Source organism: Chlamydotis macqueenii, chromosome 5 (assembly GCF_036417535.1).
Source record: "Chlamydotis macqueenii isolate bChlMac1 chromosome 5, bChlMac1.mat, whole genome shotgun sequence".
NCBI lineage: Eukaryota > Metazoa > Chordata > Aves > Otidiformes > Otididae > Chlamydotis > Chlamydotis macqueenii.
The window spans coordinates 49829842-49844768 of NC_141560.1; the positions used below are offsets into that span (position 1 = coordinate 49829842).

The 14927-nt window shown below is 40.5% G+C and overlaps 1 protein-coding gene across 2 annotated transcripts in view; it reads right to left on the reverse strand.

The window, feature by feature from the left end:
• Positions 1-5946: 5946 nt before the first annotated feature.
• Positions 5947-14927, reverse strand: part of PTPN5 (protein tyrosine phosphatase non-receptor type 5) — an 89545-nt gene continuing 80564 nt past the window's right edge. For both annotated transcript variants that reach the window (XM_086748561.1, XM_086748560.1), the window contains 2 exons: positions 11735-11848; positions 5947-8070 (listed from right to left, as the gene is read on the reverse strand). In XM_086748561.1, the coding sequence (XP_086604687.1) occupies positions 7977-8070; positions 11735-11848 (208 nt within the window). In that variant the 3' untranslated portion in view covers positions 5947-7976. The remainder of the gene's footprint in view (positions 8071-11734; positions 11849-14927) is intronic.

Below are 14927 nucleotides of genomic sequence, written 5' to 3' on the forward strand. Positions count from 1 at the left end.
GGTCATCTAGTCCAACCCTCCTGCAAGAAGCAGAGACATCTCCAACCACATCAGGTTGCTCAGATCCAGTAGCTTGTGCCAGCTAAGGAGCAGAAATGGCTGGCAAGAAATAGATTTTTTTTCTGAACTGCTGGGCTGTTAGCTTTTGTTATTCTTCTTTCAGGAAAGCAAGCTCTCTGGTAGAAAAATTGCCCTTAACAGTAAGTGAAGCTTCATCAGATTACAATATTTACTGTTTTTTGATGAGGCTCAAACCAACTTCCAGAGCTCAAAAGGTTGCACTTGAAGGATGTGACATTGTCTGTTACTGCCCATCACCACGACTCAACTTGCCCATACCTTGATTGTGGGCAAGAAAAAAACCAAAATGATAATGCAGATGACCCTCTATGCTTAGGAACACAGATACACCACGAATGAACCCACAGGTACTCTGCAGAGAGATAAACTTCACTCATCACATACAGTGTGGCTACCACACTGTACTTACTATGGCTGCTACTAAGAGAACGAGCACACATTTACAAGGCAAACCAGATCTCAAGAAAAGACTTGTCAGTACCACTAAAGTACACATAACAAAGACTCAGTGCAAGCAAATGGTAATTTTAGTTTCAGTTACAGAAGACAGAGATGGACAAGTTTGACTAATTCTTTTGTAGGTAACTGAGTCTTCCCTACACCATACTTTTCATAGCTCTTTTACTCCTGGTTTTAAGTGTCTCAAGGAGTTATACTTCAGAGCGGTACTTCACAAGGTTTCTTTCTTGGAAAGGGAAGGAAAGGAAAAGCAAAGCAGATACAAGACTAAAGCTACTGATCTCACACAGCCAATTCCCATTCTGCCTGCCCACAGCCACAGAATACAAAGTATCAGGACACTCTTTGAGAATACATGTTTTTATATATTTTACCTTTTTTTTTTTTTCTTCGCCAGGTGCTAAGGTCCCTATTATTCCTGCTAAAAGACAGGAGCTTTCAAGACCATTACTGACCCTTCTGTGTCCCTCAGCTCACATGAAGTCCTATAAATCGTTGCACTCCTAGGCAGATGTCTGGGTCCCTTTATACTGGACATGTAAGGCTTTGAATAGTTCAAAATTTAAATACATACTGGCCTCTTGTGGACTATGTTGTTACATCCTTGACTCTGGCTTCAGCAGTTCCTCATTCTTGGAATAACAGGGTGATAAAACTTCAAGTATGAGGCTAAAAGGAGTAAACGTTCTGTAGGCCAAAAGGATATATTTTTATTTAAAAATAAACATTAGTTCCCCAATCCCAGGTTTTGTTATGGTTGATTGTTATACCATTTCAAAACTTTGATCAAAGGCAGACTATTTAACAATTTATCACTCTTGTTTTTCAAGTTAGAAAAAAAAAATGAGGGTCTGGGTTTCAAAGACTTAAAACATTCAACAAACCCTCAAATCAGTCCTCAGTGCTCCTTTCGCACCTCAGTGAAACAGCCAGGCTTCGGCTTTCTTTGTCTGTAAGTTACACAGGCAACAGTTTCCACCATTTCCAAGTCCAGCCAGTTCATTCAGTTACTCAAGCAAGGAGCAGGCTCTTTAGAAAATCAGTTCACAACTTCAGATTACAGAGATCGTTATTTCATCAGTTTTCTTTTACTCCTTAATAAGTCTGAGATTCTGTCACCCTTCTTCACGTGGAGAAGGACTTCATCCTCAACAAATAAGGTACTTCTCAAGAAGAAAATGAATGACAGATCTCAGCTTGTTTATTTAGGTGTCTTTTACTTTACTAGCGTTAACAGCAGCAGTGCTGAAACAGTGCAGGTACAAGAGGCTGTTTCATGTGTATATGGGTCTATCTGTTCTGAAGGACACAAACTATGAATCTTGCTTGCAACGAAGGCTGAACTAGTGGCAATAAACTCCTTCTCTTAACTGACCACATTTGATTTCTGCTTGGGACAGACTGCTGTTATCTATTCTGTATTTATGTTAAATTCAAACAAAAAGAGAATATAGTTCAGGAGGCACCAGGGTTATGCTTTGCAAAACACAGGAACTTAGAAAACCAAATAACATCAAAATCTAGCCAACTTCCAGAGGCTCACAGGAATAATTCTAGGGGTAAATTCTGGAAAAAGCAATGTCAAAAATTTCCTGGGAATAGACCACCTTTCCTGATGATTTTAAGATGATTTCTGCTAGTCTAGCGAAGAAAGAGGAAGGTAAAAAATTTAACAAAAAAAAACCAAGAAAAAAATGTGCAGAGGTTGAAACATCAGCAGTCTTTCCAGTGACCAAAAATACCGTATACAGACAGCCAAAAGAAACATATGCTGTAGTTCACAGGCTAAAGGATTTCATCAGGACAGAGGCTCTGTGCTCCCTTCTCTAGAAGTTAGTGTTCTTGTTAACACAAATGCATTTATCAAATCAGAAGTGCGTGAAAATTGGATCGGTCATGCTGTAAAGTGGATAAAGTATTATTTATTGTTTGTTTAATAAATCTATCAAGGAACCAACCTTCACTTACCTCTTCAGTATTCTAATTCAGGAACAAGAGCCCAAGTTATGATACAGAGAAACCTGGTATCTGGGTTGGAAGTCACATTTTCCCCAACAAAACCAACACACTGCCAACCCAATCCAATTCCTCCCACCTATCCAAACTGACTCAAAAACCAGGCAGTCCCTTTCCATGTTCATTTCACAGTGCTTGCGAGTTCTCCCTCATGCTTCTGTTCTTACACCTTACGCTTTGTCTTGTTAAGTGGGTATATGCATATGCACACACATTTCTGTGAGGGAAAACTGATGCATATGCATTAGAAGATTTTCAGTTTGGATGATTAAGTCTGGCCATGTTGCCAGACTTACGCCTCAAAAAGGGGAAGAGAGGCTCTGAATGATTTCTTCATTGCCCTGACCTTTGTCATACTTGAGTGTTTGTTCTCCATATTCCTCACAGCAGCCAAAAGACTAAGAAGAGGACAGTGGATGTAGTGAAACCAATCACGTCTTCTTCCTTCTTTCGAGACAAAAGGAGTCAAAGCTAATTTACAAGAGGAGGTTTCTGTTGTGCCTTCTTAGTTTTGGCTTAATTCCTGTCTTCCTTGTGTCCACTTCAGAGGCAAACAAGCTAGGTATGCAAAGGAGAAAGAGCAAAAGGATCTATGCAGGATTTTTTCCCTCTGATCCCTGGAGAGAAGTGCTGTCTTTGCCTTTTCAGAGGAAAGCAGACACCTTGCAGCCCCTGCTGGGCCTGGGGGAGCTATGGTCAAACATTGTATGAAAACTTTGACTCAGGCAAACACTACCACTTCCCAAAGGAGAATGCCTTTAGTAAGATGCACAGTACTTCAGACTTCTCTGTCCCCAAAATTCTGATGTATTGAGATCAAAAGATAGACAGGAGAGGCTGAGCCCTCTGAAGAGCATCTGGCAAGACAGACTCTCTTCAAGGAAAGACATGATCCCTGGAAAAGACTGACTATCAACATATTGGATTAAAACTATTGCAATACAGTGACTTATTTAACTCTATTTTAAGCCTAAGAAGCAACAGGCACGTAAGAGATAAAGAAGCAATAGGGCATATAGAAGTTGAGTAGCATGATCCAGTGGAGAGGAAGGGCCAGGAATTGCAGTACCTGACTTCTTTGCCAGACTATTTAAGCTTTATCTTCCTAAATGCTTTGAGCCATACTGCTCTGGTGCCAACATGGCTGTTAACTGTGAGCCTTTCTCTGCATTCAGCTCTGCTATCAATGGAATACACCTGACACTGCTACCCTGCTTTGCCATTGCACACAAGCTTGGGCAGATCTTCTGCACCAAAGTTAATCGTACCCTCTTCTGTGATTTTTCACACCATGACATGAGAATGTGGCATCTGTTGTATTCAGGTGCTGGAGCTTGTTCTGTATCAGTACTCAGAGGAGACTCAACTCTTCTCCTTACCAGTGTGTAATACAAGCAATTCACCTCTTTGTCAATATATGAGATTTTCTTTTAGACATTAGGAATCAGTGCTTGTGTTGTCTAGAGCAGCACGCAGTTCCTTCACTGCCCATGCCTTACGCACAAAGCTGCAAATGCTGCTTTCATTCACGTATTTCTTCCTTGCTTTTGAATGGAGTCAATTTTTTTCTTGCAGGGCTCCTGAGCTGCCCGACATTATCCTAAGTTGATAGTCACTCTCACAGACATCAGCAAATATACACCTACAGACATGGCAGAAGAAACAAGGTTATCCCAAATACATCTCAGAAAAAGTGGTTTTTCTCCCTAGGAAATGTATAAAGTATGTTTTGTATCAAAAAGAGACATAGTTATGATTAACAAATTGTAAATTTACCATTTCCCTTTGTTTAAAATGGTTTCCAGGGAGAGAACACATGAAAAAAAAAAAAGTGCAGGTCCACTTCTAAAACCTGTCAACTCACCAATCAACAGACGTACACTTTCTAAGACCACCTGCGTGCAAGCTGCATCGCTCCACCACTGCAGAGACAGCAGGGAAGTGACAGGAACCAAGGTCCTGTTGAGCGATCTGTTCAGTCTCAAGCCCTTTTGCAACTGCAAATTCACAGGTTAAGGGTAACATTTTCCAAAGTAGACTCATTGTAGAGGAAATGTCCAGAATTGTTACTTTTGCAAGTCTTGCAAGAAAGTAAATGCGACACTCTACCATACATGACTGCCAGGTAGTTGACGTTTCAGAATAATTTGACCAAGTCATCTTTACCTTGAACCTTCAGAGAGTCACACGTGTTTTACCTGGGGACAGCTCTTGCTCTCAAGTGCAATCTCAGTTTTTGTTTTTATATAACCCTGTGTTATCTGCTGATTTCAGAGTACCTACAAAAGGACAGAGTGTGTCATTAGTCTGCTACCACAACAGAAACATGAACAGGATAACACTGCTCAAATGTGATGGCCAAAGACCAGCAAACAAGTGAGGCACTGAGCTAGCCTCTGCTCTGTTCACAAAGTGTGAAAAAGCTTAAGAAACAGAAGACATCACAGTTGGTTCAAATAAATAATTCAGTCCTCTGGGAAACAACTGTGTTGTAGGTATTAATGCTGTAGGCTCTGGTACAAAGAGGTCTGGGAAGTGAGCTGGAGAGAGTGTACGAAGTGTGCTAAGAATTTTCTTTTAATAGAGAAAGAGTGCTCAGCAAAGAGAGAAGTCTAGCAAGACACATAGCTTAGCTAAGTCCCTATTGTCAGCTCAGTTTCAAACCTATTAATTACAGAAGCAGAAGGCCCACTCATTGCAAGTGCTTCTGCATGGCCAGAGCTCCTTTCTGCTAATCCTAAGCTCTTCTTAAGACTACCTCTGCGTCAGAAGTGATCAGAACAGTTGATATAAGGTCCTTCAGACCTCTAATTCTTTTTTTTTTTTAAAGAGAGAGAGAGCAAGAGAAAGAGAGAGAAATATGTTAATTACGGTAGGGCCAAAGAGTAAATAGAAGGATTAGCTTCAAATCTGTTAGACAAAATAATGCTTCAAGAGGCACTTGAACATTTTGATCCTGAACAAGTGGCACGCTCTTGCCTGGTGTGAGATGGCAGCAGTGCAGCCCTCATAACCAGACTGTGCAGCTAGGCTGACATTCGCTTTGTTCTAGTGAACTGATGCAAAGCAGCCTGATTTTATCAGTGACCAGTCTCTCAGGACATTCCACATACGTAGAATGGGAGTGGACAGCAGGCTAGATTCCCTTCATCAGTACAAATCGTTCAATTCTACTCAAGTCAGTGAAGCACTGCCACTAATACCTGCTGACAATCTGTGCAAGGACCTCGGTCAGTATCTTAGAGCCTTTTATATCTTGTTTGCCACAAAGCAATCCTCCTCTAGAAAGTCTCCTTGTACATGAGGCAACTCACACATTGAACTTTGCTCCTATATGCACATGCCTATCAATCACCAACAAATAATCTTTAGCAGATGCACAGGAAGCTAATGACAGAACAAGTAATTTTATTCACTGAGTTAGTTTGGACACTGAAGGGCACTGAACAGCTGAAAACATCATTTATAGGGACTTCCACTTACAATGTATCTCACAACATCAGTGGTGCTTTTGTTATTTCTAAGGAGTGCTTAGACGGAATAGTATTACCCCTCTGAAAGAATCTGTAGCAATGGGGAGAATATAGCTAGCAAGGTTTACATAAAACTAACAGTCATGTTATGCTCAAAAGCTTAAGTTTATTGCTCTATTTAATGACTACCACCAGTATTTTTAAAAAGAATGCCAGTTCTTCCTGCTAGCTTCTCACTGAAGAAAATATTTTAAATACAGCAATAAAATCAAGTGGTTTAAAGATAACACATTTTGCCACACATTCATGCAAACCCTGCTGACAGGATTTTTACAGGTTCATGGATACAGAATAAACACAAAGGATGTGTACTGAAACACTGGGAAACTTTCCCCACAGTGATGAAGCTGTAGGCATAACAATTCAGGCTCTACACCCTGCACCTACTGACGTCAATGGCAAAACCTCAGTAGGAGCAGGATCAGCCCTTACTGTTCTGAGAGCTGCTGTACCTTCTTCTGATTAGGAAGTGCAGTAAATTCTCAGAATCTCCTGCACTAATAAGAGCGGTGGGTTTTGGTTATTGTTACAAATAAAGAGAAGCAAAAATATTTTTAGTAGATCATTACAACTTCTATTCACAAAGCACTCATCTTTCATGTTAAGGGTCCTGTGGACCTTCATTTTTCTCTGCTCAATAAAGCACTTACACATGTGCTTACCTCTATGCATTAAAAGCAAACTACAATCTTCACAGCCTGACTGAGGTCTCAAAAGAAAAGCATGGGCAGCAGTCTGTATTACTGAAAAGGAAACACTGCTGCCTGGACTAGTGATTAGAACGGGATAATGACTGTCTAAACTTGGTTGAGGGCAAATATATCAAAAAGCAGCCAATACCTTCAAATTGTTGGTGTTTTTTTTTTAAAGCTGCCTGCCTATAGGACTTGCGTTAATTTTAATGAGCACTGGCCACCTGGTCACCCACAAAGCTTTTAAACAAGTTTTAATTCATAGAATACAAGTGTTTTTATTATTACATTTTTAATAAAGAAGAATCCAACTCACAAATTTCCTCACTTGATTTCAAACCTCAGATTTCAGGGGAAATTATTTGGATTTTGGTCTGACTATGTAAAAAGAGAAACTATTTGCAAAGATCAAATCTGACTGCAGACTGAGATGCCAAAATATTGACAAAGAAAAGGTAAAGCGTGAAGAATTTATGTTCAGATTAACTCCTACTATTCACCCCCGATTCACTCAGTCGTTGTGATACTGGGGTATATTGCTGGTAAGAATTGGAGTTAAGAATTTGACTCACATAATTAAAATATTTTTTCCCCTCTTAGTTCTGATAACACTGGTGGTGGACTGCTTTAGAAAAATAAACAAGCAAACATGATGTGTGAAACATCACTTCAATGTGAATCTACTTGAATCTTTCAATGTAGAGGCTCAGAAGGTTTACGATATACACAGTATTCGGTAATTTTATATGTAAAAACAATCAGAAAGAGGCAAAAAGTTACTTTCAAGCTTAGTCAACATACAGCACATTTCAGCATGACAATTCAAAAAGTTTCACACTGTATTTGGATATATTAGCAATGATGGTTTAAAAATAGCAAACTGAAGATGGTGGATTTTTTTCTGATTTTTTTTTTTTCTTGCTTTTGTAACAAATGAAGCTACTATTCTTATTTACAGTATAAATAAGCCTTTTTTGGTGAAGATTATGTCCTGTCACATATGTTTAAGACAAGGCGTAGCTCGGCTCTTAAATGTCAATGCAAACAAGAGCATAAAAGCAATATCAAAGTAAAATAATGTATCTTTCTTTCCAGCTAAGATAGCCAGGTTACCGTGTGTCTCTTACAGATCTGAAATATACTTGAACGGCGTCAAAAGTTCTCTTGGTTTTAGCTTTAAGAATATCATGAACACTTATTCTTCTGCTGCTCTAGAAAGCTGTTTTCCGTACAAGCTCATGACATGATGGACAAATTGATACTGTTCACAAGTCTGGATCATTCCTCCCCTGAAAAAGAAAGAAAAAAAAGGGGAGGGAAACAGCAGCCTTATTACATGCAAACATATGAGGAAACGGCACAGCTAACATGAAGCTGGTGGTACACACAAAAGGTCTATTCCATAGCTTCCTGAAATGGGTGAAAAGTGCCCATTAATTGCAACCAGCTTGCAGTCTGACCTCAAGCTCCATTTTGAAAGCCTCTGCTAACCAAGTAACACAATGTAGTCAGAAAGCCCTCATCCAGTAAGGCCACATCATCATCATTTACATTCATATTCCCGGAGCGCCTATACTCCAAGCATCATTTTAAACACCATGAAAAGCAACCTCCACCCCAAAGCTCTAGACAGACAGATGGGAGCAGGGGGAATCAAGAGGGGAAGTAGCTTATCCTGGACTTGACAGCTGCACTAGACACTGAATTCAGGACTATAGAGGGCCAGGCCATGCTCTCAAATGCTGTAGGCCAGCCAGACAAATGCTGTAGCACACAACTTTCCCATTATGGAATGGTGGTTCTTTCCTCTGTGCCATCCCATGCTGTGCTTTTGGCAAGTCCAGGGAACTAGGTGATGGCCAGCAGAATTTTGGAACAGACAATGGAACTTTAACAAAAGACAACTCAGATTTATAACTGAATTGACCGCCATGCACACCTTGATCAGTAAAAGACTCCCAGCACAGAAATCTGTTTTGGTTCAACTTTTATTTCAGCATTTGCTGTTCTCTTTAAAACTGCAAACCTAAAAAGAAATGCAAGCAGGAGCAGAAACAGTTTGCTTTTTGATGTATCATTACCCTGCATATTTCTGCAAGTAGCATACTAATTAACACGTAAGTATGACAGTGGGAAACACAAATGAATGAAAAGAACAGGGATAAAGTTGTCCATTTTAATCAGATTTTACTAACACTTAAAATTCTGCTAGGAGTACCTCATCAACAGTGATACAATCTCTTGATAATCCATTATGAAAATAATTAAACTCCATGGTTCAAATTCACTGAAGGTATATGCAGAATTGTGCCAGCTTGGGTGCTGGTGCACAGATCCTGGGAACGCAGCGTTAAAAGGATGCTGAAATGACAAGGGGTGTTGAGGAACATGGGAACCTCTGGGTGGCCAGAGTGAACCAGACTGTGTCAGTCTGAGGAAAAGCATATGTGGTGCATTCCCTCAGAAATCTCCATCAGCGGAAATTAATGAAAAGTTGCTTCCTCTGAGGCAAATCGATAGCAGACTGCAAGCAGCCTGCTTGGGGACTGTCCTCTTCTATGGGGTCCAGCTTAACAATTGTGGGTCACACAGTAACCGTACCAGTAAGGGGTAGAGGAGTGGGCAAGACAACCTCCTCCTTCAGCCTCTTGCAGTAACTTTGTTAAGCAGCTGCTTGAAATAACACTGACAATGAGGAGAGAAGGGCAGGGTCCCGTGCTCCAGCCTCCCATCAATAAGCAAAGGTGGGAATACACACTGTGTTTCTTAAGAAACTATTTCCTAGCTGCGCATCTACTCCCCATCTACTCTACTTAATAGAAGCTCACAGTCGATCTGTTTCTGAACCCTTCTGTGCTGCACACAGCGTTGAAATATATTTATGTCAGTCTATGACACGCAAGGAACATTAGTCATAGCTGGCAATTGCTCCCCATGCAATTTCATTAACAGAGAGGTTGCACCCTGAAGTTGTAGCAATAGAAGCACTAGCGTGGCCACTGAGTTTCAGACCATAGAAAATTATTTTCCTTTTTATCTAGTTTCCTGCTATATGGTGGCTTCTTCCACTTCCCACACACATGCACTCCATGACATGTGCTTGCTGTCCAGGTTTTGGCACAGAACAGAGGAATTATGTTTTCACCTCTCTTTGCCACATAAACCTTTCAAATCTGAGTTGCATTGTAAGAAAGGAGAGTAAATGTCTCTCAGCACTGTGGGAAGGATGCAGGAGTCATCACTTCCTCTCCTTAATCATATTAGGTTATTTTAGGATTAATTGTTGGCCGCTGGTACAAAACACCAAGGAATCTGTAAAGGAATGAAGGGAAAGAAACATATGTTCCCTTCACCCCCACAGCAACCTCAAAGGCAGTTCTCAGGGCTAATGTCAATGCCTCTACTGCTGCGAAGCAGTGAGGTGCATTCTTTTACGTGTCTGCTCTGGCCTGCATCCAACTCTCTTTCCCCAAGTCCCTGGTGAGTCTCTCTCATCCACCCTATTTTCTTTAGCCAGTAACTACCAGACAGGAGGAGAAGACAGAGAGAGTCTCCCTTCCTATGGCTGCTTGGACATTGCCTCATCTTCTCACACTGCTTTTGAAGTCACATGGAGCTTTTGTGGGGGTTTAGTGACACAATAACCGTGGACGGCAGCATGACTTCCAAGAAACTACAGGCCCCATTTATCACTCCCATGACATTTAAATGGCCTCTTCCTATCCCATCCAACCCCTGAGAGGTGCATGGCAGCTTAAAGGCATCCTTTAAGCATGATCTCCCTTCTCCAGCCTCTGCAAATGACTGCCAGTTCCCTGCTCCCTGCAAGGCTAGTATTTTTAATTGGCCTTGTGTATCAAATGCATTTGTAAGTAAGTGTCTTCAGTCTTCATTTGTATGGCTATTTTTCTGTATAGCATTAGTCACAGAGACAACATATTTGAGATCCAGCCAGGTATTTCACTGGGCCATAGATAATCAGCACTCACTACTACTCACTACTTCTGGTTTTCTTTTCCTCAAAAAGCCTTTCCTTGTCTGGCCTGAAATCCATTGAAACAGCCAAACCTCCAAGCCCCTGCAGGTCCCTGTCTATCAGAGCCTCAGCAGGGCAGTAAGCATTTCATTTTCTGCCTCCCACTGAGCATAATTTCTCTTCTGAAATAAAGTTCAGCGTGGGGTTGAGGTTCTTTTTTTTCCCCTCAGAAAAATCTTTGGTATGTTTTTCGTGACATCTCTTCCCCCGACTACATTTATCATTATCATTAGAGAGAGCACTGAGACATGTTTTGATGGCACTTGAAACCAGTGGGAGAGGAAAAATAACATCTCTAGTGCAAAATTCAAGTCCGTTTACTTTATAATCAAACTCGAGGTGGTGTGTTAAGAAATGCTTAATTGGAAACCATTGAATTTCTGGAGATCTTCACAGCTCCTTTCATATGCCTGCAAACACTCCAGACTGAATACTCTCCCTTTCCCCACAAAGTCACAACCAGCCATGCCCTCCCAACAGTGCTCACAGCTCCAACTATGCAAGGCCAGTTTTCTTTACTGCTCCTGGGAGCAAGATGCTGACCTGCGGCTCTGAACTTAAGTACAGCAGACTTTTGAGCCTCTGCTTCTGTAAGAACACAGGGCCAACTCCTCAGCTTGGTGAAATGTCATCCCTTGCTGCACTGAGCTGTGCAGCTGCACAGTTGTGCAGATTTTGACACCAGGTGTGAATCTAGCTCAGTTCTAGGGCTGTTCATTAAAGTTTACTGCTTATAAAATAGGCAAAGCTTACAAGTTAGAACTGCTTAGAACAGGATAACTTCCTTCCAGGAACTTTCTCTCCTTGCCTCCATTTGCCTTTGTTCCTCCCCTCTTCCCATTTGTTTCTCTTTAAGTAAAGGGAAAAATTACTTTTTTTTTTTTTTCTTCCCCTGGAAAGGAAACAGGCTTTCTTACCTGTCTAACCGTAACTGGCAGGCTGTTCGTAATATGTCAACTATGCCCTCGTTCTTCAGCTGTTTACAACAGACACTAGTTGCAATAAAGCAGCCAGTCCTCCCGATGCCTGCACTAAGGGAGGGAAAAGCAGAGAGAGACAGTGGAGATGTTAAAATGGCCTTGGAAATTTCTTGTTAAATGAGCACCATTTAACCAGCAATCAAACCCATTATCCCTTTCCTCCCTCCAACCGTTGCCAGGTGGGCGCTTGTGAATAAAAAGCCGTAACTAGGAAAAGATACTAACTTCAATGGGACAACGCAATTAAGCATGAGCCACTTGCAGTGAAAGGACGAACGCTGCACATACAGTGCTAAAAATGGACTGTTGGGTACCACTTGATTCAATGTCATTGAGCCTACCATCGAACCATTGAAAATAAGCAGTTAAACACTATTTCTTAGTTAGACTTGCTTTGAAGGTAATCTTTGCTTTGAGATTCTTAATCCTAACAGCTTCTTTGCAAGCCATTTTCATTCACAGGTACAATAAAAAAAAACAACAAAACCCTTGCTTAAATAATTAGAGCTAACAGCAATATGGCAAGTGTGATGCCATTTGTTGATCAGATCTACAGTCTAGTAATGCTCTGAATTAGTGTAGGATACAATAAATTCACTATTAAAGAAATTTGCCTTTTCTGAACACCTTTGCATCTGATTCAGTTCTTGCTTAATGATCATAATTTATTTTGTTCTCAAAGGCACAGTGCTATCAAAGCTGTGAATTTTTCTTATCGCCTAATAAAAAGCTAGTGGCAAAACCTTACAGCCGCTTACAACCTTATGCATTAACTAATTAAGTGAGCATCCTCAGGAATAATTACTTGACATAACTGCAAGAAATCCTGCTTCCATTTAAATTGCACTAGTCATGGTACAAAAATACTGGGAAAAAAATATACAAGCAACAATGGACTTTGCAGCTAGCTGCTGCTCGCAAAGTCCTAATACTGTTTCTTTCACTGTATAGACAGGTGTTTTACTCTACATTTACGCTCATTAGGGAAACAGTTACATTGGAATTATTTTAAGTTCTATTACAGAATGATCAAGGCAATTCAATGTAAGTTAAGTTTAGAGGATGAACTTACTCACCAAGAACTCATCTCACTCTTCAAATAATTGTGATGGAGGTACCTATTCGACTTAAAATTGTTGTCCCTAAAACTCTCTGTACTTCATGCCCTGACTTCTGTTTTCTTTACTGTATCTAGTTTGCTCATCAATACTTCAAATATTTCAGGGTTTCAAATGACTCTTTGCTGCATATGGATGTACATTAAGGGTTTAAAAAAAAAAAACCCTTCATCTTCCAATTTTTGCCATAACCAAATAGGCCACAGTACACAGCTCTTGTATACTATTTCGCACCCATAGAACTCGAAGTATTTCATAAAGAGCAGAAACAACACCCATTTTTACATAAAGCAAACAAACAGCACCAAGATAGGACTTGTCCCAGGACAAGCTGCAAGTCTCTCGGTGTCTGAGCCAAAGTTATAATCTTTCCAAGACCGCCCAAGAGTAGTGCATTATCCACAGGACCTTAACAGGACTGCTAGCTTGCCTTTATAACGAAGCTGCTTTTAAGAATACGGCTACAAAAATGGTCAGAGGGCTGGAGCACCTCTTCTACAAGGACAGGTTGAGAGAGTTGGGGCTGTTCAGCCTGGAGAAGAGAAGGCTCTGGGGAGACCTTCTCACAACCTTCCAGTACCTAAAAGGGACCTACAGGAAAGATGGGGAGAAACTCTGCTAAAGAGTTTGTTGTGAAAGGATGAGGGGTAATGGTTTTAAAATAGAAGGAGATAGATTCACACTACATATAAGGAAGAAATATATTATGATGTAGGTGGTAAAACACTGGAACAGGCTGCCTGGAGAGGTGGTGGATGCCCCATCCCTGGAAACATTCAAGGCCAGGCTGGATGGGGCTCTGAGCAACCTGATCTGGTTGGAGATGTCCCTGCTTCTTGCAGGGGGGTTGGACTAGATGACCTTCAGAGGTCCCCTCAACCCAAACCATTCTATGATTCTATCATTCTAATAGCTTCACGATTAGGTTTGTATCTTTTTCTTAAAGTTGTGTTATTTTACACCATGGAAGCCCAAAACCACAGTGATTATTTTCTACTGAGCATCTCCCACAAGGGCTCATTCCAATTGTATGATAATAACCCATTTACTATGGCTTCTGGATAGCAACCATCTGTCATTTTCTAGAAAATATGTAAAACTAGGCAAAATTCCTTACAAAAATCCCAAAGATCAATTTGTCAAAATCTACTTTATTGAAATTACAGAAGATTACCCTGGCAAGATTACCGCCTCACTTATCATGCTTTCCACTATTTACCTGGAATAATTGGTTTGAGAACTGACTTGTAGTTTTCAAGTAATCACATTTAACCTTTCTAAACACTGGCAGAACAGGACTTGCTTTCAGACCCCGGGAACTTCTCCCATTTTCCAAGAACTAGACATAACTTACATTAAACTTTAATGGTTTAGTGCTTTTGAACCAACTTTTTAAATCACTCTTGGGGGAAAATCATCCAGTATAGCTGATTTAATAATGGTTAGTAGTTGTTGCTTAACACATTCCGCAGTTAGCAGCGCAGAAGAATGTACTTCATCATGTCTACAAGTGATGAGTACCACATCCTACTTCCTTCTGAAGACACAAGAGAAGTATCTATCTCCATCTATTTTTCCTGCTCTGTGATTGATAATACAATTTTCTCATCAGGCTTCAAACCACTATAAAGATTTTGCTTCTTCCATATAAAAAGTCTTCACCTTTGCAGGGGCTTTAAACGGATATTTCAGTTTTACTATTAACTGCATACACTGCCTGTCTGTTGATTAGTACTTGCTGCAATCAGCTTAGCCGCTCTTTCATTTCTTATGTATTCCACTTAAATTATCTTTGGCCTAATGAGGATTTAAAATCAAAGAAGGAATCTACAAAACTGTGGGTTTTGAGACTTGAAGTTGAACGTTCTTATTTTTCTGCTTCCGTATGTCTTCCTACTCAATTTAACTCAGAGTAATCAGTTGATCTGGCCCTTTTAAGATCATTAAAGGCATATATTACTGGTAAGGCAAATAAAATGAGACTATTCTTACTTGTAACTGAGCCACCACTA